The 17,406-nt window shown below is 43.7% G+C and overlaps 1 protein-coding gene across 1 annotated transcript in view; it reads left to right on the top strand.

Annotated features, from left to right (window-relative positions):
• Positions 1–16,561, top strand: part of LOC148080487 (palmitoyltransferase ZDHHC8B-like) — a 34,419-nt gene extending 17,858 nt beyond the window's left edge. Inside the window, exons 2-10 of the mRNA XM_087792209.1 lie at positions 12,154–12,275; positions 13,186–13,343; positions 13,415–13,587; positions 13,709–13,811; positions 13,928–14,019; positions 14,422–14,545; positions 14,606–14,708; positions 15,057–15,169; positions 15,291–16,561. Of these exons, the coding sequence (XP_087648335.1) occupies positions 12,154–12,275; positions 13,186–13,343; positions 13,415–13,587; positions 13,709–13,811; positions 13,928–14,019; positions 14,422–14,545; positions 14,606–14,708; positions 15,057–15,169; positions 15,291–16,526 (2,224 nt within the window). The 3' untranslated portion in view covers positions 16,527–16,561. The remainder of the gene's footprint in view (positions 1–12,153; positions 12,276–13,185; positions 13,344–13,414; positions 13,588–13,708; positions 13,812–13,927; positions 14,020–14,421; positions 14,546–14,605; positions 14,709–15,056; positions 15,170–15,290) is intronic.
• The last annotated feature ends 845 nt before the right edge of the window (positions 16,562–17,406 follow it).

The following is a 17,406-nucleotide window of genomic DNA, read 5'->3' as shown; positions in this document are numbered from 1 at the left end:
CTTCGCCGCTGACGTGCAGCAGTATGCCCGGCAAGGCTATCCGCATTTCAATGCTACATCCCAAGGAGAACTAGCACTCCACGCTTTTCTACGAGGGCTGGCACCAGAAAAACTACGACAGCATGTTCGTCTCTCCATGCCGCCGTCCCTAACCGAGGCACTGAGGGAAGCTGAACGAGCACAAGGGATCTTCGCTGCTCAACATACACCATCAAGGGCTCCTGGTCCACAGGCGCAGGTCAGGATGTTGGACTATGATGAAGATGTTGAGGAGGTCCGCCTGTCCTCAGTGCCGCCACGATCCAGACGACGACCCCGTCCGACAGATCGATGCCTTCGGTGTGACCAGCTCGGCCACTTCGCAAGAGATTGCCCTGCTCCGACCCCTATTACCAGGGTGGTGGGAAACTGCAGTGGAGTGGCGCTATGAGGGACCGCCCACTCCAAAATCCACTTTCCCTCCAAGGCAGATGGACATTGGTTGGACGTTGTGGACATACACAAGGATTGTACCTGTACTGCCAACTGGATGGTCAGCCATGTCAAGCCTTGGTGGACACTGGGTCCACCATCTCTTTGGTCCGTCCAGGCACCCTCCTTGAGGCCAATAGCCGAGTTTCCGAAATGTGGGCCCCAACCAACACCAAATTGATGTCAGTAACTGGAGAAAAGTTTAACATTTTAGGGAAAAAGATGGTGACAGTTCGAGCGGGAGACCAAGTGTTGGAGCATGAGTTTTGGCTTGCCAACATCCATGATCCGTGTATCATTGGGCTGGACCTGTTGAGTCGCTGGGAAGCTCAAGTCGACGTAGTAGGAAAGACCATAATCCTGGGCAAGGAAAAAGTGGAGCTCAAGTCTAGTAGGGAGGAGAAGGCACAGCCTGATCATCGTAGGATGACAGCAGCAGTTCAAGAGATGCCAAGATCTTGTGCTCCACAACCGGCATTAGCACGAACCCTACCAGCTTCTTCCTCTGCAGAGACTGCGGAAGCCATCCACCAACTTTGGCAGCGCAGTAGTGACGGCATGGAACCTCAGCAAGGCCAGCAGTTGAAATGTCTGCTTGACGAGTATAAAGACATTTTTGTTGCCAGGGATGAGGACTGTAGGCAGACTGGACTTGTCCAGCACACTATTGAGACTGGTAACGCTCAACCCATACGTCTACGCCCCCATCGGTTAGCCCTCTCCAAGCGGAAGGTCGCAGTTGAAAAGATCCAGGAGATGTACAATGCTGGAGTAATTGAACCATCAGATTGCCCCCGTTGTCTTGGTCAAGAAGAAGAACGGTACTTGGAGGTTCTGCGTGGACTATCGGCGCCTGAATGCAGTCACCAAGAAAGACTCGTATCCTCTTCCTCGCATTGATGATGCACTTGACAACATTGCTCGGTCCAGTTGGTTCAGCTCCCTTGACCTCCGCAGTGGATACTGGCAGGTGGAATTGGCCCCGGAGGCAAGACCAAAGACAGCCTTCACCATTGGACAAGGACTGTGGCAATTCAGGGTTATGCCTTTTGGACTCTGCAATGCACCTGCTACGTTCGAGCGACTGATGGAGAGAGTTCTGGCTAACGTGCCCCGTGACCGCTGTGTGGTGTACCTAGATGATCTGCTGGTGCATGCCGCTGACTTCGACGGAGCCCTGGCTAACCTAGGTGAGGTTTTCACGGCTATACGTCAGGCTGGGTTACGGTTGAACCCTGCAAAGTGTCATCTGCTGACCAGAGAGACTGAGTTCCTTGGCCACATTGTCAGTACTCGTGGGGTCGCCACCAACCCAGAAAAGATAGCTGCAGTTCGTGATTGGCCTACCCCTGCAAATGTCAGCCAGTTGCGAAGCTTCTTGGGTCTGGCTTCGTACTACCGACGCCAGCCCACTCCATCGTCTCACAGATAAGGGCAAAACATTCAACTGGGATGCTGACTGTTCCGCTGCCTTTACTCAGCTCAAGACTTCCCTCACTGAAGCTCCCGTATTGGCATATCCTGATGGGCAGCGGCCCTTCATTGTGGACACGGATGCCAGTAATGTTGGCGTTGGGGCTGTCCTTTCACAGCAAGGGGAAGATGGAGAACGAGCTGTGGCCTATTTCAGCCGGGCACTTAGCAAGGAGGAGAAGAATTACTGCGTCACCCGTCGTGAGCTGCTGGCCGTGGTCCTGGCCCTGCGTCAATTCCGGCCATACTTGCAAGGTAATCACTTCCTTCTTCGAACTGACCATGCTTCGCTCACCTGGCTCTTGAGTTTCAAGAACCCTGAAGGTCAAGTGGCTCGATGGCTGGAAACGCTCCAAGGTTTTGACTTTGAGATCAAGCACCGGGCAGGAAAGCTCCACGGAAATGCTGATGCCCTCTCACGTCGCCCCTGTGCTGAAGCTGAGTGTCGATACTGTTGCCGACAGGAAGAACGGGACCATGTGGCACAAAGGGTGATATCGGTGCGCGCCAGCAGCGGGGAAGAGGATGGGTTGGAACTTACACCTCCAGAGCTGAAGCAACAACAGGCCGCTGACGCAACCTTGGCGTCGGTGAAGGGTTGGTTGAAAGCCGGACAACGTCCAAGCTGGTCGGAGGTGTCGGCTTTAGGACCCGAGGTGAAGGCATACCACTCCCAATGGGGCAACTTCGAGGTCCACACTGGTGTGATGTACCGGCGGTGGCAAGCACCAGGGGGAGGAAGAGATCTCCTGCAGCTCATGGTGCCCAAGGCTCTCCGGCCCAAAGTTCTTCAGCATGTCCACGGCTCGGTGGGGGCAGGACACTATGGAAATACAAAGACCCTACATCGCCTTCGGAGCCGGTTCTACTGGCCAGGATGCAGACGAGATGTGGAGCTGTATGTCCACTGCTGTGATGCCTGCACTGCCCAGAAGGGGCCAACACAGCGGTCCCATGCCCCACTCCAACAGTACTTGGTGGGGGCTCCGATGGAGAGAGTTGGAGTGGACATTCTTGGTCCCTTTCCGGTGTCAGACTCTGGCAATCGCTATGTCTTAGTGGCTATGGATTATTTCACCAAGTGGCCAGAGGCATACGCAGTACCAGATCAAAGTGCCATCACAACAGCAGAGAAGTTGGTGGACGAGATGTTCTCTCGGTTTGGAGTTCCTGACGAGCTCCACAGTGACCAGGGGCGAAACTTTGAGTCCCGGGTGTTCCAGGAGGTCTGCAGACGGCTGGGGGTGAGGAAGACAAGGACCACGCCGCTCCACCCACAGAGCGACGGTTTGGTGGAGCGATTTAATCGCACTCTTGCCACTCAGCTTGCTATCTTGACGAGTGAACATCAAAAGGACTGGGATCGTCACCTACCCCTGGTTCTGTGGTCATACCGATCTGCTGTGCAGGAATCCAGCCAATGCACTCCTGCTGCTCTGATGTTCGGGAGAGAGCTGTGGACACCAGTGGATTTGGTATTTGGTGCCCCGCCAGAACCTGAGATTCCTGGAGGAAAGGAGATGGATTACTTCCGCAGACTGGGAAGGGCCGACTACAGGTGGTACACGACTACAGTCGGCAGTCTCAAGACAGTGCTGGCGCCCGGCAAAAGAGGACCTATGATACACGCTGTCGAGGGCGTGCCTTTGAGCCGGGAGACAAGGTGTGGGTTTACTGTCCGGTCCGCAAAAAGGGAGTTTCCCCTAAGCTCCGCAGTCACTGGCAAGGACCTGGTGAAGTAATTGACCGCTTGTCTGAAGTGGTGTATCGGGTGCGGCTGCCAAACAGAAGACATATGGTGGTACTGCACCAGGACAGACTTTCTCCATACCGTCCCCTGAGTCCTTCCCCAGCCGGTTGTGATGTTCCTAAAGACGGCACCTTGAGCCCCATGGACCCTTACTCGCCATCTACACCTGTCGCACCTAGACGGCCTACCCGACAGCATCGGCGGCCTTGGAGGTTTAGAGACTTTGTGCTAGATGTTGGGGTTGTCTGGGACGACTGACCCCTCAGGTGGGGGCTATGTAGCGACTGGTGCATTATGGGTCCTCAAGTTCGGCACCATGAGTGAGAGGTGTGGGAGAATTAGTCTCTCTCACCATGTTTTACATGTTACTCAAGCCTGTACGGGCTCTGTTAAATAAAAGGCACCTGTCTGTGGCAGTGTGGAAAAGACACCCTTGTTCTCTTTGCCTGACGCTCACTGAAGCTCGCTACATTATATTGAACCACACATGAAGCTTAGCCATTTCCTGAATAACTGTTTCCAGGAGTTGGTTCAATGTACTCCTGGAACAGAAAATATTTGTATCATCCGCAAATAGTATTCATTTCAGAATATTTGAGACTTTACATATATCATTTATGTATAGTATAAACATAAGTTTTGGTCCCAGAACTGAACCCTGAACCACAGACTATGTCTAAGCAGGTCGATGTATTGTCACCTATTAACATATTTAGATCGCTTGTGTAAGAAGCTCTTGACCCAATCCAGAACTACCCTCTAATGCCGTATCTGTATGGTTTAGCTAATAAAATATCATGTTTAATGGTGGTTAATGGTGTCAAATGTTTTTTTCAGGTCTATGAATTATTTTTGGACGATAGCGTTAGTTATAATTTCCACAGATTCAGTTTTCAGTCAAGTGATTCCTTCTGAATCCATACTGGCGGTCATAAAGTTATTTGTGTTTGTTGATGAAATCATCTAGCCTGTTGTTGAATAGCCTCTCCAGTATTTTTTACATTCGTGGCAGTATTGAAATCGGTCTGTAATTTGTAAATTCATGTACATCTCAATTTTTGAAGAGTGGCATAACTTTCATTGTGGTGGGAAATGTCCCAGTTTGGAATGAGAGATTGAAAATGTAAGTGAGCGGGGAAACGATACTAGATAAGACCTTTTTAATTAATATCATATCCAGATCATTTACATTAGTGGATGTTTTTGCTTCACATTTGTTGACCAGGTGTCTAATCTAGTGGTTAAGCCCAAGATTCTAAGTATTCATATACAAGCACATGTCAGTCAAGTACAGTCAAGCACAAGCAGTAAGGCCCTGTGTGTACTTCTACAAAACCCTAGTACTTGTGCTCACCGTCTCTCCGAGAGACAGAAATTGAACAAACTGCTGCTGTTATAAGTCCAAGGTCCCTCCTAATAAGTCTTCCAGGATAAATGATACACAATCCTTAGTTTCTTAACTAACTCAAGCAACTAACTTAACTTACTAACTTACAAGCTTTGTCACAAGATAGCTTCTCTTTCTTTTGGATGCATAAGATTCCGAATCTCAATTTAAAATGTTAAATCTTACTCGTCCGAAAGAAAAGAAACCAGAATAAACCAACGTGTATGTGCACATAAATAACGAGTCAGAATCGAGTAAAAAAAAAGCAAGATGAAGAGTCTTAGCCAGAACTGTGGTGGATATGTGATTATATCTCTACTGTGTGAGATTAGGAGGAGAGCGGTTTTAATCAGTTTGCAGAGGTAGAAGGACAGAGAAAAGATTCTCTGGATTAAATTTGGCATCACGTGGTTAACCTATATCCTGCAGGAGCGCTGCACCAACAACTGAAAGAATGGACGTGTTGTTCAGTCTTATTTGTTGAACAAATAATAAAATAAATATTAATGAGGATTAAATCGTTTAATCTAAATCTGCAAATAAAAAATCCAGAGTTGTCCATCTTGTGCAGCATCTGATCCTGGTGCAGGTTCAAATCCCAAAACCCCCCAGCTGGTTTGAGGTCGTGGGGGAGGGGTTCCCTTCGTTGATGCCATGCCAGCTGCAAACCCAGTAATCCCTGGATTATCAACTCTGGATTACGGACCATTTCTGCCTCCATTGTGGAATACTAAACACTCAAGAGCGTGCAGCCAAGACCTAGTGTAATATATAAATATATATTACAACACGCACACAACCGTGTGAAAAACACTTCTCAAAGTGACTCTTCTCCTCTATGCAATCGTAGATAGTTGTGACAGTTCACGTTGATAAATATTATGTTTTTTTCTATTTAATGTTAAATATGATGGTGATGATGACGACTTGATGGTGATGATAACAATGGTGACAACAAGATTATGTTTTCTGGAGATTAAATCTCATTTGATCAAACAGTTGATCACCAGATCCTGCTGAGAAGACTGAGGGATGAAGTGGGACTGTCTGGCTCTGTGTTACAGTGGTTCTCGTCATACCTTTCTGGGTGTAGTTTTCGTGTATCTGCCAATCAAATGAGGTCTGAATCGACGGATCTGTTGTGTGGAGTCCCTCAAGGTTCGGTTCTGGGTCCTTTATTGTTTTTGCTGTACTTGATTCCCCTGGGTAAAATCATTCAGAGATTTCCTGATGTTTTTTTTTATCACATTTTTTCTGATGACATCCAGCTCTACTGCTCTTCTGATCCAACTGAGCCCCAGAGGCTGAACAGCTTAGTCAATTGTTTGCTAGAAATCAAACAATGGCTGAGTGAAAACACTTTGCAGCTAAATGTGGACAAAACTGAAACTCTGGTTATTGCTCCTGATGATAAGATTCCAGGGTTGAGTCAGTACTTGGGTGACTTGGGTCAGTCTGTCAAACTGAGCCTCAGAAACCTGGGTGTTGTATTTGCCAAAGACATGTCTCTAGTTCAACACTGTAAAAAACTGACCAGAAACTGTTTCCTTCAACTGAGAAAAATCTCTAAATTTAGGAAAATGTTGCCACAACATGATCTGGAGCTTGTAATCCACGCGTTTGTGTCTTCTCGCCTGGACTATTGCAACAGTTTGTTTTCGTGTCTTAACAAGAAGGAGCTGTCTCGCCTGCAGTTGATTCAGAACTCTGCAGCGAGAATTCTGACCCGCTTAAGTAGAAGAACTCACATTTCTCCGATGCTTAAAACTCTTCACTGGCTTCCAGTTTCTTTCAGGATCTAAAATTCTTGTTCTCACTTTCAGAGTTATTCATGGTCAGGCTCCTCCTGACATCAGTGATCTGATCCAGCCTTACACCCGAGCTCGGGCTCTGATGTTTATGGATCAGAATCTGCTGATGGTTCCTCACACACGGTTCAGGACCAGAGGAGAGAAATCCTTCCAGGCTGTTGCTCCTAAGCTTTGGAACGATCTTCCTCTCTCTTTGCACTTGTTGGAGTCTACTGAGATGTTTCTTGATGGAGTCTACTGACTCCTTCAAGAAACATCTGAAGACACTTTTATTTGTGCAGGCTTTTCCTTGATTTTATGGAACTCCTGTGTTGTTCTCAGTATTATCTTGACCTTTAAAGTATATATTTTATTGAGTATTGTTTTTGATTGTTTAAGCGCTTTGTGACCCTGGTCTGGAAAAGCACTATATAAATACAAATTACGTACTTGCTAACTATTTATCATAACCACACATGCTCTGCTGTGATTGGTCAAGCATTGAGTTTTGTCACCAATTCTAGGAGTAGCCACATTAAAAACCGACTCATTGTACAATCAAAGTGGGGCGTGATTACAGCTGGCTGGAGGAGGAGTGAAGACCATTATTACATCATAATGTTCAAAATTAAAGTTGGGGGAGAACTTTATAAACTTTATAAGTAAAGCCTTATATTCCGGAACGCCTTATATACGAACATTACCTGGTGGGTGACTTGTTTACAAACACTTTCATGACTGAGCTGAAACACCGTGGGCGGGATTACGTCATTGCGTCATCGCAGGGTGGGATTTACGACGCACGTCACATCATGGCGGACATCTATGGAGTGAGATTTCTGCCACCATTTTGAGGGAGTGTGTCTTGGTTGTTGTACACTCAAAATCACTCCGCAGCGCGCTCAACCAGTCATACACACGTGTTCAACATGTCATACACGCGCACTCTAGCTGTCATACACGCGCTCAACCTCACTGCTTCGCACTAAACATTTGTCTTTGCCTTTTAAACATCATTTTAACATCGTTACAATGGGAGTGAACGGAGTTGTCAGAACGCTTAATAAAGTTTCACTTTATCTGACTTTTTTGTTGACATTCCCTTTAGCACAGCTTCATCTAGTGGATGCGTAACGCAACCCCAGTTAAACGTTTGACTGTATTTTTTTTATTCTATGCGCCTTATAATACGGATGCGCCTTATTTATTAAAACAGTTCTAAAATAGGCCATTCATTGAAGGTGCGCCTTATAATCCCGGATGCGGAAAGTACGGTACATGAATATTGCTACATTGGAAAATGCGGCCAATGTCTCCCAATGGATGTCTGACCTCTTACAGTTCATACAACTAGAAAAAAAACAATTTTGGGAATCAAAGCATGAACTCCTGGAACCCTGTAATACTAAATCACTCTAGACTCTGCCTGATCAAACATTTACTTTTTTGTGTTTTTATAATCGAATGAAGATAAAAACATGTTTTCATCAATACAAATGAAATTTCCTTTTTTACACAAACTCCCACAAACCACCACTAAATACATTTATATGAAAAAACAAATAAAACAAGTAATGGAAATAATAATCAAATAAGGAACAATGAGACAATTAGAAGCCCAAACAAATTCAGAACAAATCAATGTACACAGTAATAAAATGAGCAACATACTGTATAACAACATTCACAAATATATTTAGATATTGTTGCCACTTTTCTCCAGAAACAAACAATATTGGCTTAGCTTATACAAGTTGCCTTTCTTTCCCCTTGTGGCATATTGAGTGTTTTCCAAAGGCAGATTTTGAATTAGATTTTTTAATAAATGTGTAAAAGTTGGAGAGTGTGAGAATTTCTACTGAAATAAAATAAGAATGAATGAATACATTTGCTAAATGCTATTATCCTTTTAGAAATTATGTCTTGTGAGACACCAAATATGGCAACTGTTGCAGAAGGTTGTATGAGAACTTAAAAATTGTGTTTACATTGGTCACAGGTGGGATCAACGTCTGGTTTGAATTTTGCAAGTTTAACTTTAGACAAATGTACTGGATCTAATCACTACATGTCTTAACAGATCGATGACGTATGAATATTTAATGAAGTGTGCTCACAAGGGAGTATACTTTTCCAATATTATTTTTCTGACAGGGATCTATTATCAAAATCAAACCAAGATTTTCAGGAGGTAATAAAGGGAAGCATGCAAAGGAAGATGATGATGCGCAAGGAATCTAAAAAAGATGGTTCATTGGTATATCAAACTTTCGTTGATGTTGTTGAAATAACATGATTATGGCAACAGATCTTTGAAGAAACATATTCCCTTTGCATTTCACAGCTTAAACACTCCATTGTCAAAAAAGGTTAACCTTTTTCACAATAGGTGAAAAGATTGACAAATCATTGATCAATGAAGAACGCCTGGACTGTATCCAAATTTTAAGGGATTGTTTAATTAGTGGGTTAGAGTAATATTTTGATAAAGAGTTTGTAAGTGTAAGTTTAGTACGTCATAAAGCCTGTGAAGGTCAATTAAATTTTTACCATCAAATGAACATCAGTGCATTATATCAAAATATCACTCCCACTACAGTCTGTGTGGTTTCCATGGCCACCACACACGCTCTGCATCACCCTCCCGCCCCCCACACACACTATCACACTACGCGCTTCAGCGACAAACACACACCTAAGCACCACTATTGGTCTAATAATGCGCAACATTATTTAGAAAAAATGCATTTACTCACGTAATTCATGGAGGAAATAAATGAATCCTTTGAAACTCGTGAAAGACTTGTCTCAGAGCTAGCATAACTTTCTTAGCTTTTCTTGAAATATCCTTCTTGAAAATGGCTTTGCAAGTATATCCGCGACCAGATAAAGCTCTTCAGCCATTGTGTGTTGAAAAACAAACAGTTAAATGAACTCAAATCATTGTTTCAGCTCCATGTGACGAGTCTCAGTGCTATCCAATTGACAAACATGTCACGTGTTCAACGCGCTCAACACGTTCATCGTCATGGAAGCTATGACGCTGGAAGCTTCCACGTTGTGTCGCCAACTTGAATCTGATTGGTTAACACAATCCTTCGGCTGCCGTTGATTTCAATGGGCAAGGGCCAGCTCTGAAGCGACTGAAGGCCTCGGGTAACACATGACCGGCTGCTCATATATGATTGGATGAATGCACTCGCATGAATGTACAATCCTGGAAGCAGTGCGCAACTTGCACAAGCAAGAGGAAAGAAATTAATTGAAGAGAAAAGATTATGAGGAATAATTTAATACTTATTTATAAAAAATAAACAATAATAAAAAATAAAATAAAAATGGACCTTTTTTTAAAAATTAAAATATTACATTTATTTTCTGAGGCCAGCAGAGAAGGCCTTGCTGGCCGTGACAGCCCACCACTGTCCATGGCCCTTGTGAGACCGGGAAATTTTGTTTCATAATCAAAAGGGCATGATAAGATATTACAATTGCTTCATAGTCACATTTTTAACAAGAGGTACACGTTTTTGATCCAGAAAAATAGTCAATACGAGAGTAACTGTTTTGGACAGGGGATTTGTTGTGTGATTTCTAAACCGCAAGATTTTACATATTCCAACGTGCTCAGAAAGTGTTTAATCATGCCAGCAGATTTGGATTGAGATGTTTTCCTTATTGCGCTTTGGTCTAATAACAGTGATAGAGTGCAGTGAATTTCAAGTTGTAAATGTTACAAGGCCACCAGTCAATGTAGAAAAGTTAGTCATATGAGTTGTTTTTAAACAATATGTTTTATGATCTGCAGAGTCTTATACCCTCACAGATAAATACACACATCACTGGGCTTGTGAAAAGACACACTAAACCTGGCAAACTGAGAACCCACTGAACATAAAAAAGAATAGTTTTAGGCACTTTTCCTAAGTTAAAAGGTGAAAGAAGCAAATAAAAGTTGAACTTTATATATAAAGAAGCTACCAGCAGATGGAGGTATATATTAATTAGAAAAAATCAATATGCTAACCACCACATCAACCATTGTTTAAGTTGCTGGCAGAATGTTGGCTTTAGTGTGAGCCGGAGCATATTCTGAGTAATTAAACAGTGTCTCTGTGTCATCACCACACTCTGAGGATAGTCCGGTAAGATGGAAACAGTATTGCCTCGGAAGTTGAGAGGCCCAGATTTCCTTGCACGCCGATAGATGTTAATACAGTCTTGACAATAGTGCATATTCGCCACCATGACGCTTCCTACTCTCCCTCGGTTTCGTTCCTCTGTGCGATCTGTCTAACAGAAACTCTTTATCCATCATCCTCTGAAGTGATGTTATGTCGTTCCAACAAGACTTGATAGATACAGCAGTACTGGCCACCTCCATCCTTGCGGCCTGCAGTTCTGCTTTAATCCCATGAAACTCTTCATCGATTTGCTGCTCCATCTGAATAAGCTTGGTAATATCCGCTTTTAGGGAGGCCTAAACCAAGAAGGGAGGCCTTCAATTTTTTAGGTCATCAGCTTGACCATCCATTTGAGAGGGGCTGCTGCTCTTGGTGGGCAATGTACCTGAGGACGAGGCCTTACTAGGCCCAGGCATGTCAGTTCCTCCGGCGAATTGTGTTCGCAATTGTTATAAAAAATATGTCAGGTGCCAGAAAATATATTTTAAAGGTAAAATCAGTGGGAGCTCCAAAAATTAAGCCATTACCTGCTTGCTAGCACCCCTCTAAATTTTACATTACTGTTGGTTGCTTTAATTTGTTTGGTGGACTGATATCAAACCTCTATGGAATAAAACATTTTTAGACCTAAATGAATGTTGTAAAATATATGACACAGCCAATGTGCATGACATTATATAGTTTCCTTTGACTTATTTTTTTGCCTTATACACATTGGTAGTTCTTGTTCCTTCGAGGTGTTGAGTGGTTCTTGTATAATTGAATGTAAACTCCAATTCAAAGGTTATTGAGGATTCAGTTTGAATAAAAGTGCAGCTTAATGATCGTAAATTCTCCCTCTGACACATCCAGCTGTACTGCATTGCCTCTTTCAGTACAGGCAGACCCCCACCTTCTAATCAGAGGAGCTCCGGTTAACACTAATACATGCTTACAACACAATTATGTACGACACAATTACTCTTCCCAATCCAAAGCTCCCAGCCGGTAAATGAGATGATGATTAGTGGGGGACGGACAGTTGCACTCTCGTTGTCTTTGATTTGGGATTGGTTAGTTGTTGCTTTTCTTACTGTATGGTGTCTCTTGTTCTTTCAGATGTCCGTGGCTGGCTGTGACCATCTGCCCAGCCGTGCCGCCATGCTGCGCCCTCCTCTTCATCTTTGTGTTGGCCAACTTCACCATGGCAACCTTTATGGATGCTGGTGTTCTCCCAGTAGGTCAGTGAGCAACGTTTGCGTTTACTTTCAGCTTCTACACTGACCATATTCATTTGCTCGTTTGAGATTTTTACCAGGTTGTTAGTGACACTTCTCCCTCTTTCGTTGCAATGTTCTTTTATTAGACTCAGTTGAGGTCAACAGACAAATCATCCAGGACATCATGACTCAATTGATACATTTACACATGAACAAATGCATACACACACACACATTTGCGCTCACATGTATACACACAAACACACGCACAAACAAATAAACAATCAAACATGCACACACAAAGCTGTGCACACATATGCATGCACTACTATTACACATATATAGACAAATAAATACATAGCTGTTTTGTGACACTGAAAAAATGTCAGGGTTAAGAAATGAATGGCACCACTTTAAAAGTGTCCATTTACCACTTATAATAACCCCTACAACCAAATTCCTTATCATAGGCAGCAATAATGTGTTTATTATACTATATTCACATTTCTTTCACCAATATTGTTGTACTACTTTTAGATTTCTACTTTTAATTTTAAAATACATATTCTCTCAGTCATTTTTTATATGTGACAAAGCATTTATTTGAAGAAGTTTGAGATTTCAAAATGTATAATAATCTTCATTTCAAAAGCAACAGTTTGATAGAAAAACATGTATTTGTTTGTAAAACATTATTTTTCTGGTGTCTACAGGTCAATTAAGTCAAATCATAGTCAAATGAGTCCAAACGAGTCCACTGCTACCAATCATGTGTTTATGTTGAATATGAATGATGCGCAATTGAAGGAATCATGAATATGGAAAATTACTAACATTACATAACTCATAATGTTATAATGAACATAATTGAAGAGTTCAAATTCTATCTCCCGAGGTCCCACTGCAGCTCATGGCCTTCTTGTTCCTCCAGCAAACGAGGACGAGGACAAGGAGGACGAATTTCGCGCGCCTCTGTACAAGAACATAGATGTAAAGGGAGTCCAAATCCGGATGAAGTGGTGTGCCTCCTGTCACTTCTACAGACCGCCACGCTGCTCGCACTGCAGTGTCTGTGATCACTGTGTTGAGGTCACTAAATCTACTTAAACACCTCTGACGTCACTATTTTATGTGAATGCCTGTTTCCGTCATCTGTGCAGGAATTTGACCACCACTGTCCCTGGGTGAACAACTGCATCGGTAGGAGAAACTACCGCTACTTCTTCCTGTTCCTGCTGTCACTGACAGGTCACATGATCTCAGTTTTCACCTTTGGACTCATTTATGTCCTGCATCACCTGGACGACTTGTGGAAGCTGCACTGTGCTGTCACGTATCCATCAAGATTATGTGAAACACATTCAATGAGACATTTATCGTAATGATGATGTTTAAGGAATATATTAAATCTGTTTTCATCTCAAAATTGAAGTTTTCCTCAACGGTTATTCCAGCTTGGTGGTGGTTAGTATTTCAGGTCTTTTTCTGCTTCCAGTCCTGGGTCTGGCTGGATTCCATCTCTTCCTGGTGTCCAGAGGGCGAACAACCAACGAACAAGTTAGTTTTGAATTCTATTCAACTTTTGAAGGACATTTACCCAACCTGGAATGTACCCTAGGCAGTTACATTCACCAGCTTATAACATGGCAGCATTTAAATGTTTGTTTCTGCAGGTGACCGGCAAGTTTCAGGGCGGGGCCAACCCATTCTCACGAGGTTGTTGTAATAACCTTGAGTATCTTGTTTGTAGTCCCATCTCGCCAAAGTAAGTTGTCCTTTTCCCATCCTTACTTTATCGATCATGTTTTTAACCAATCGGATATATTAACTAATATTATTTTCTCTGTGTTTACCGATACAATTCTGTTATATTTAAAGTGTGAAATAATAACAAAGTGATCTCAAGTCACTAACAGTATACTAGAGAAGATAATTACAGGTTACAGCCAATGACAATGAGTTCCAATGGAAAAAATGTAGGACAAACGTTGAAGAGAGACAGTAAAGATTTGATTTAAAAGACACACACAGAGATCCAAGCACACACACATTCACTCTGAAACACACACAGCCGGAGAAAGACAGAGACTGTGACGTCAAACTGTGATACAGCAGTTGTATTATCAAGACTGATGAAGACTTGAATCTTTACCTCACTCATTGTCAGATACACTGCAAGACCTCACAGGAAATGCGTCATCCATGTTCAGCCTCCGTTCCTGAGGGCAGAAGCAGACAGACAGCCAAAGGCCAGAGACAACGGCATTGTGAGCCACAAACTCCACAACAAAGTAACCATGTCAAGCACAGCTTGTGGAAAATAAAGAGATGTAACATTTTTTCTCGTTCAGAATTCTCTATGGGGTGCTAGAGATCAGGATGTCAAACAGATGAAAACTCCACCTCCTCTACCACCCAAGCCTGATCACGGGCTGCTGAGGAGCACAACAGATGGTAAATGTTAATGCTAAAAAGTAGAGATGACTTTCATTTTTTTTTTCATCGAAATATGTATTTAATCATTATGTCTTACAGACATTAGTTGAGATTTAATGAACCTATTAGGGTCTTTTTGCATATGCATGATGGAGGTAAATTAATTGCACTGAATAAATATGAATATGAATATGAAAAGTAAGTAAGAAGATAAGTTGTCCAATGTTATTTCACATGCTCACACCATGAAACTGACTTGGGAAGAATAAAAGTTTTTTTTCTATGATTTAAATTGATCACAGAGATCATAAACAAATAGCTGGTGAATAGGGTCATCTGATTCTGACCAAGTTATCTTATCTCCAGAAACAGGGCATCAAACCAAAGCCATCATTCCAGTATCCATTCCAACGGTACCCCAGCTGAGGCCCGTCTTGGAGGCCATATCCCGAGGTTCCTCGCCCATTCCTCCTGAGCAGGTACGTTCTTATGAGAATCTATACCCCCTCTAGCCCAGCATTGGAGTCAAAAAGGCAGAGGGACCATAATAAAATAAGATCTTCCGAAGTGTTGTTCCAATGTTCCCTTCATGTCTTCCAGCTGTTGAAGACGTCAGAGCAACAAGCCAACGGCGGCAGAGGCTTTTCCCTCCACCGGGAGTCCATTGAGAGTCCTGCGAGAGGTGTACAGCTTCCCCTGCAGGCCACCCCTGTGTCTGGCTCCCTGCAGCTCAACCCGCGGACCGTTAACAGCCACTCGCTGACCCTAAAACACAACCACCGCAATGGTAGTCGCACCCTTTTGTTAGACGCTTTGGGGTCGAGTCCCACTGCCAGTGTAGTGACCCCCAACCTGCTGCTGAGCCACAACAATTCATACGACAACATCCTCAATCCTGTGGACTCAACAAGAACTGTGCCAGCTGTCAGTTACCACTCTCACTTCATGACGCTGGGAGCAAACGGCTCAGTGGTGCAGCGTCCTCTTCCTCATGCCTACAGCCCCGTCTTCATGGGTATTAACAGACATTCCCCTCAACCTCGAGACCCCTCGCCCTCTTTGCAGGGATTGACCTCCAGGGATTCCTCGCCCTCCTTTGCAGCGTTCATCCAACGCGATCCTTCTCCTGCTTTTGGTCTGATGTCACGTGATTTAGCCTCTCAAGTGTCACGTGACCTGACCACACCAGGATTCTCAAGACGAGACGTCCCCGCTCCCAGTCTCTGTGACAGCCTACAGAATCTTAGCTCACAGACCTTAACCCCTCAGAAGTCCGCTGCCCGTTATGACAACCTCTCAAAAACGCTCATGACATCTATCCGTGAGCGGCGGGAAGTGGAGGAGCAGGAGAAGATCCTGCGACTACATGCCAGACATCAGGGCCTATATGGTCCAGACTTGGGGATCTACGACATTCCCAGTCGCCGTAGTCTTCCCACTGACAACATGAGACCACCTGGTTCCCGTGGCATGACTCCTCCGGCTTACGGCTCCAGGGAGTTCCTCATGAGCACGGGAATCCTTGGCTATGGAATGAGGACCTCGCCCCTCTCCAGCTCCTCTACATCTTCTCTCACTCGTGGTCCCAAGTTATCCAGCTCGACTCTGCAGAGCAGCAGCAGCAGCAGTCTGCACACCAGAGGACGCTCTTCTTCTCCGGCCTACGGCCCTTCTGATAGACCAGGACCAAGCATCTCCACCACAACCCTGCCCAGACTGCCCTCTAGTACCACCTCCTCTGTGCCCTCGTACTCCTCCTACGCCACCACCAAACGACCTTCGCTGACACATGCGTCAGAGGTGAAGGACACGGTCCCCATAGGAACGCTGAAATAAGAATTTTTGTGAGATAAGTGAGATTAATTTATTGGTTTGTGTAGTTGTGTTCTTCCACCACCATTTATAATTGTTCATATCATTAAACTAATTTTGTAATTTTGCCTTTGTTGTTTTTGTCAACTGTCAGCTGTGACGCAAATGTGTGAATGTGGCACCATCTGCTGTCCATGTTAGACATAAGTGGTTTGTTGAGTTCATGGTGGTTAATTAAAGTGTCTCTTAAATTGATTGTGGACGTCTGTTGTACAAAACTCTCTTTTAATAGAAATATGTACAATAGAAAATGAGCTAAATCCCTGCCCACTGAAAACACTGTTGATTAAATCTTGTTAACCATAACCACACATACTCTGCTCCGATTAGTCAAACATTGAGGATTGTCACCACATGTCATCAAACTCGGAAGTCTCAAAGCAGGGCATGATAACAGTTGGCTGAAGGAGTAGTGAAGTCCATTATTCAGTCATATTACACCATTATAGCTCTCTTAACCTATCTGGTGCTAGAGATCAGGATGTCAAACAGATGAAAACTCCACCTCCTCTTCCACCCAATAAAATGCTACCCAAAGGTACCACCCAATGGTAAAAAGTAGAAGCCGAACACGTGACTTTCTGTTTTCTTGTTATCCAAATATTTTTTAATCATTACTGCAATCATTATTGTGTTACAGACATTAGCTGAGATTTAATGAACCTATTAGGGTCTTTTTGCATATGCATGATGGAGGTAAATTAAACACACAAAGCTGAGTTCACTGAATAAATGTGACATTTTTACGAAAGTAAGTAAGAAGATAAGTTGTCAAGTGTTATTTCACAAGCTCACACCATGAAACTGACTTGGGAAGAATACCATTTTTTTTTCTTTGATTGTA

This window comes from Callionymus lyra, chromosome 5, assembly GCF_982586985.1.
Source record: "Callionymus lyra chromosome 5, fCalLyr1.hap1.1, whole genome shotgun sequence".
Classification (NCBI taxonomy): Eukaryota; Metazoa; Chordata; class Actinopteri; order Syngnathiformes; family Callionymidae; genus Callionymus; species Callionymus lyra.
Note: the sequence above shows the minus strand (reverse complement) of the source record. Positions and strands in the feature narration are given on the sequence as shown.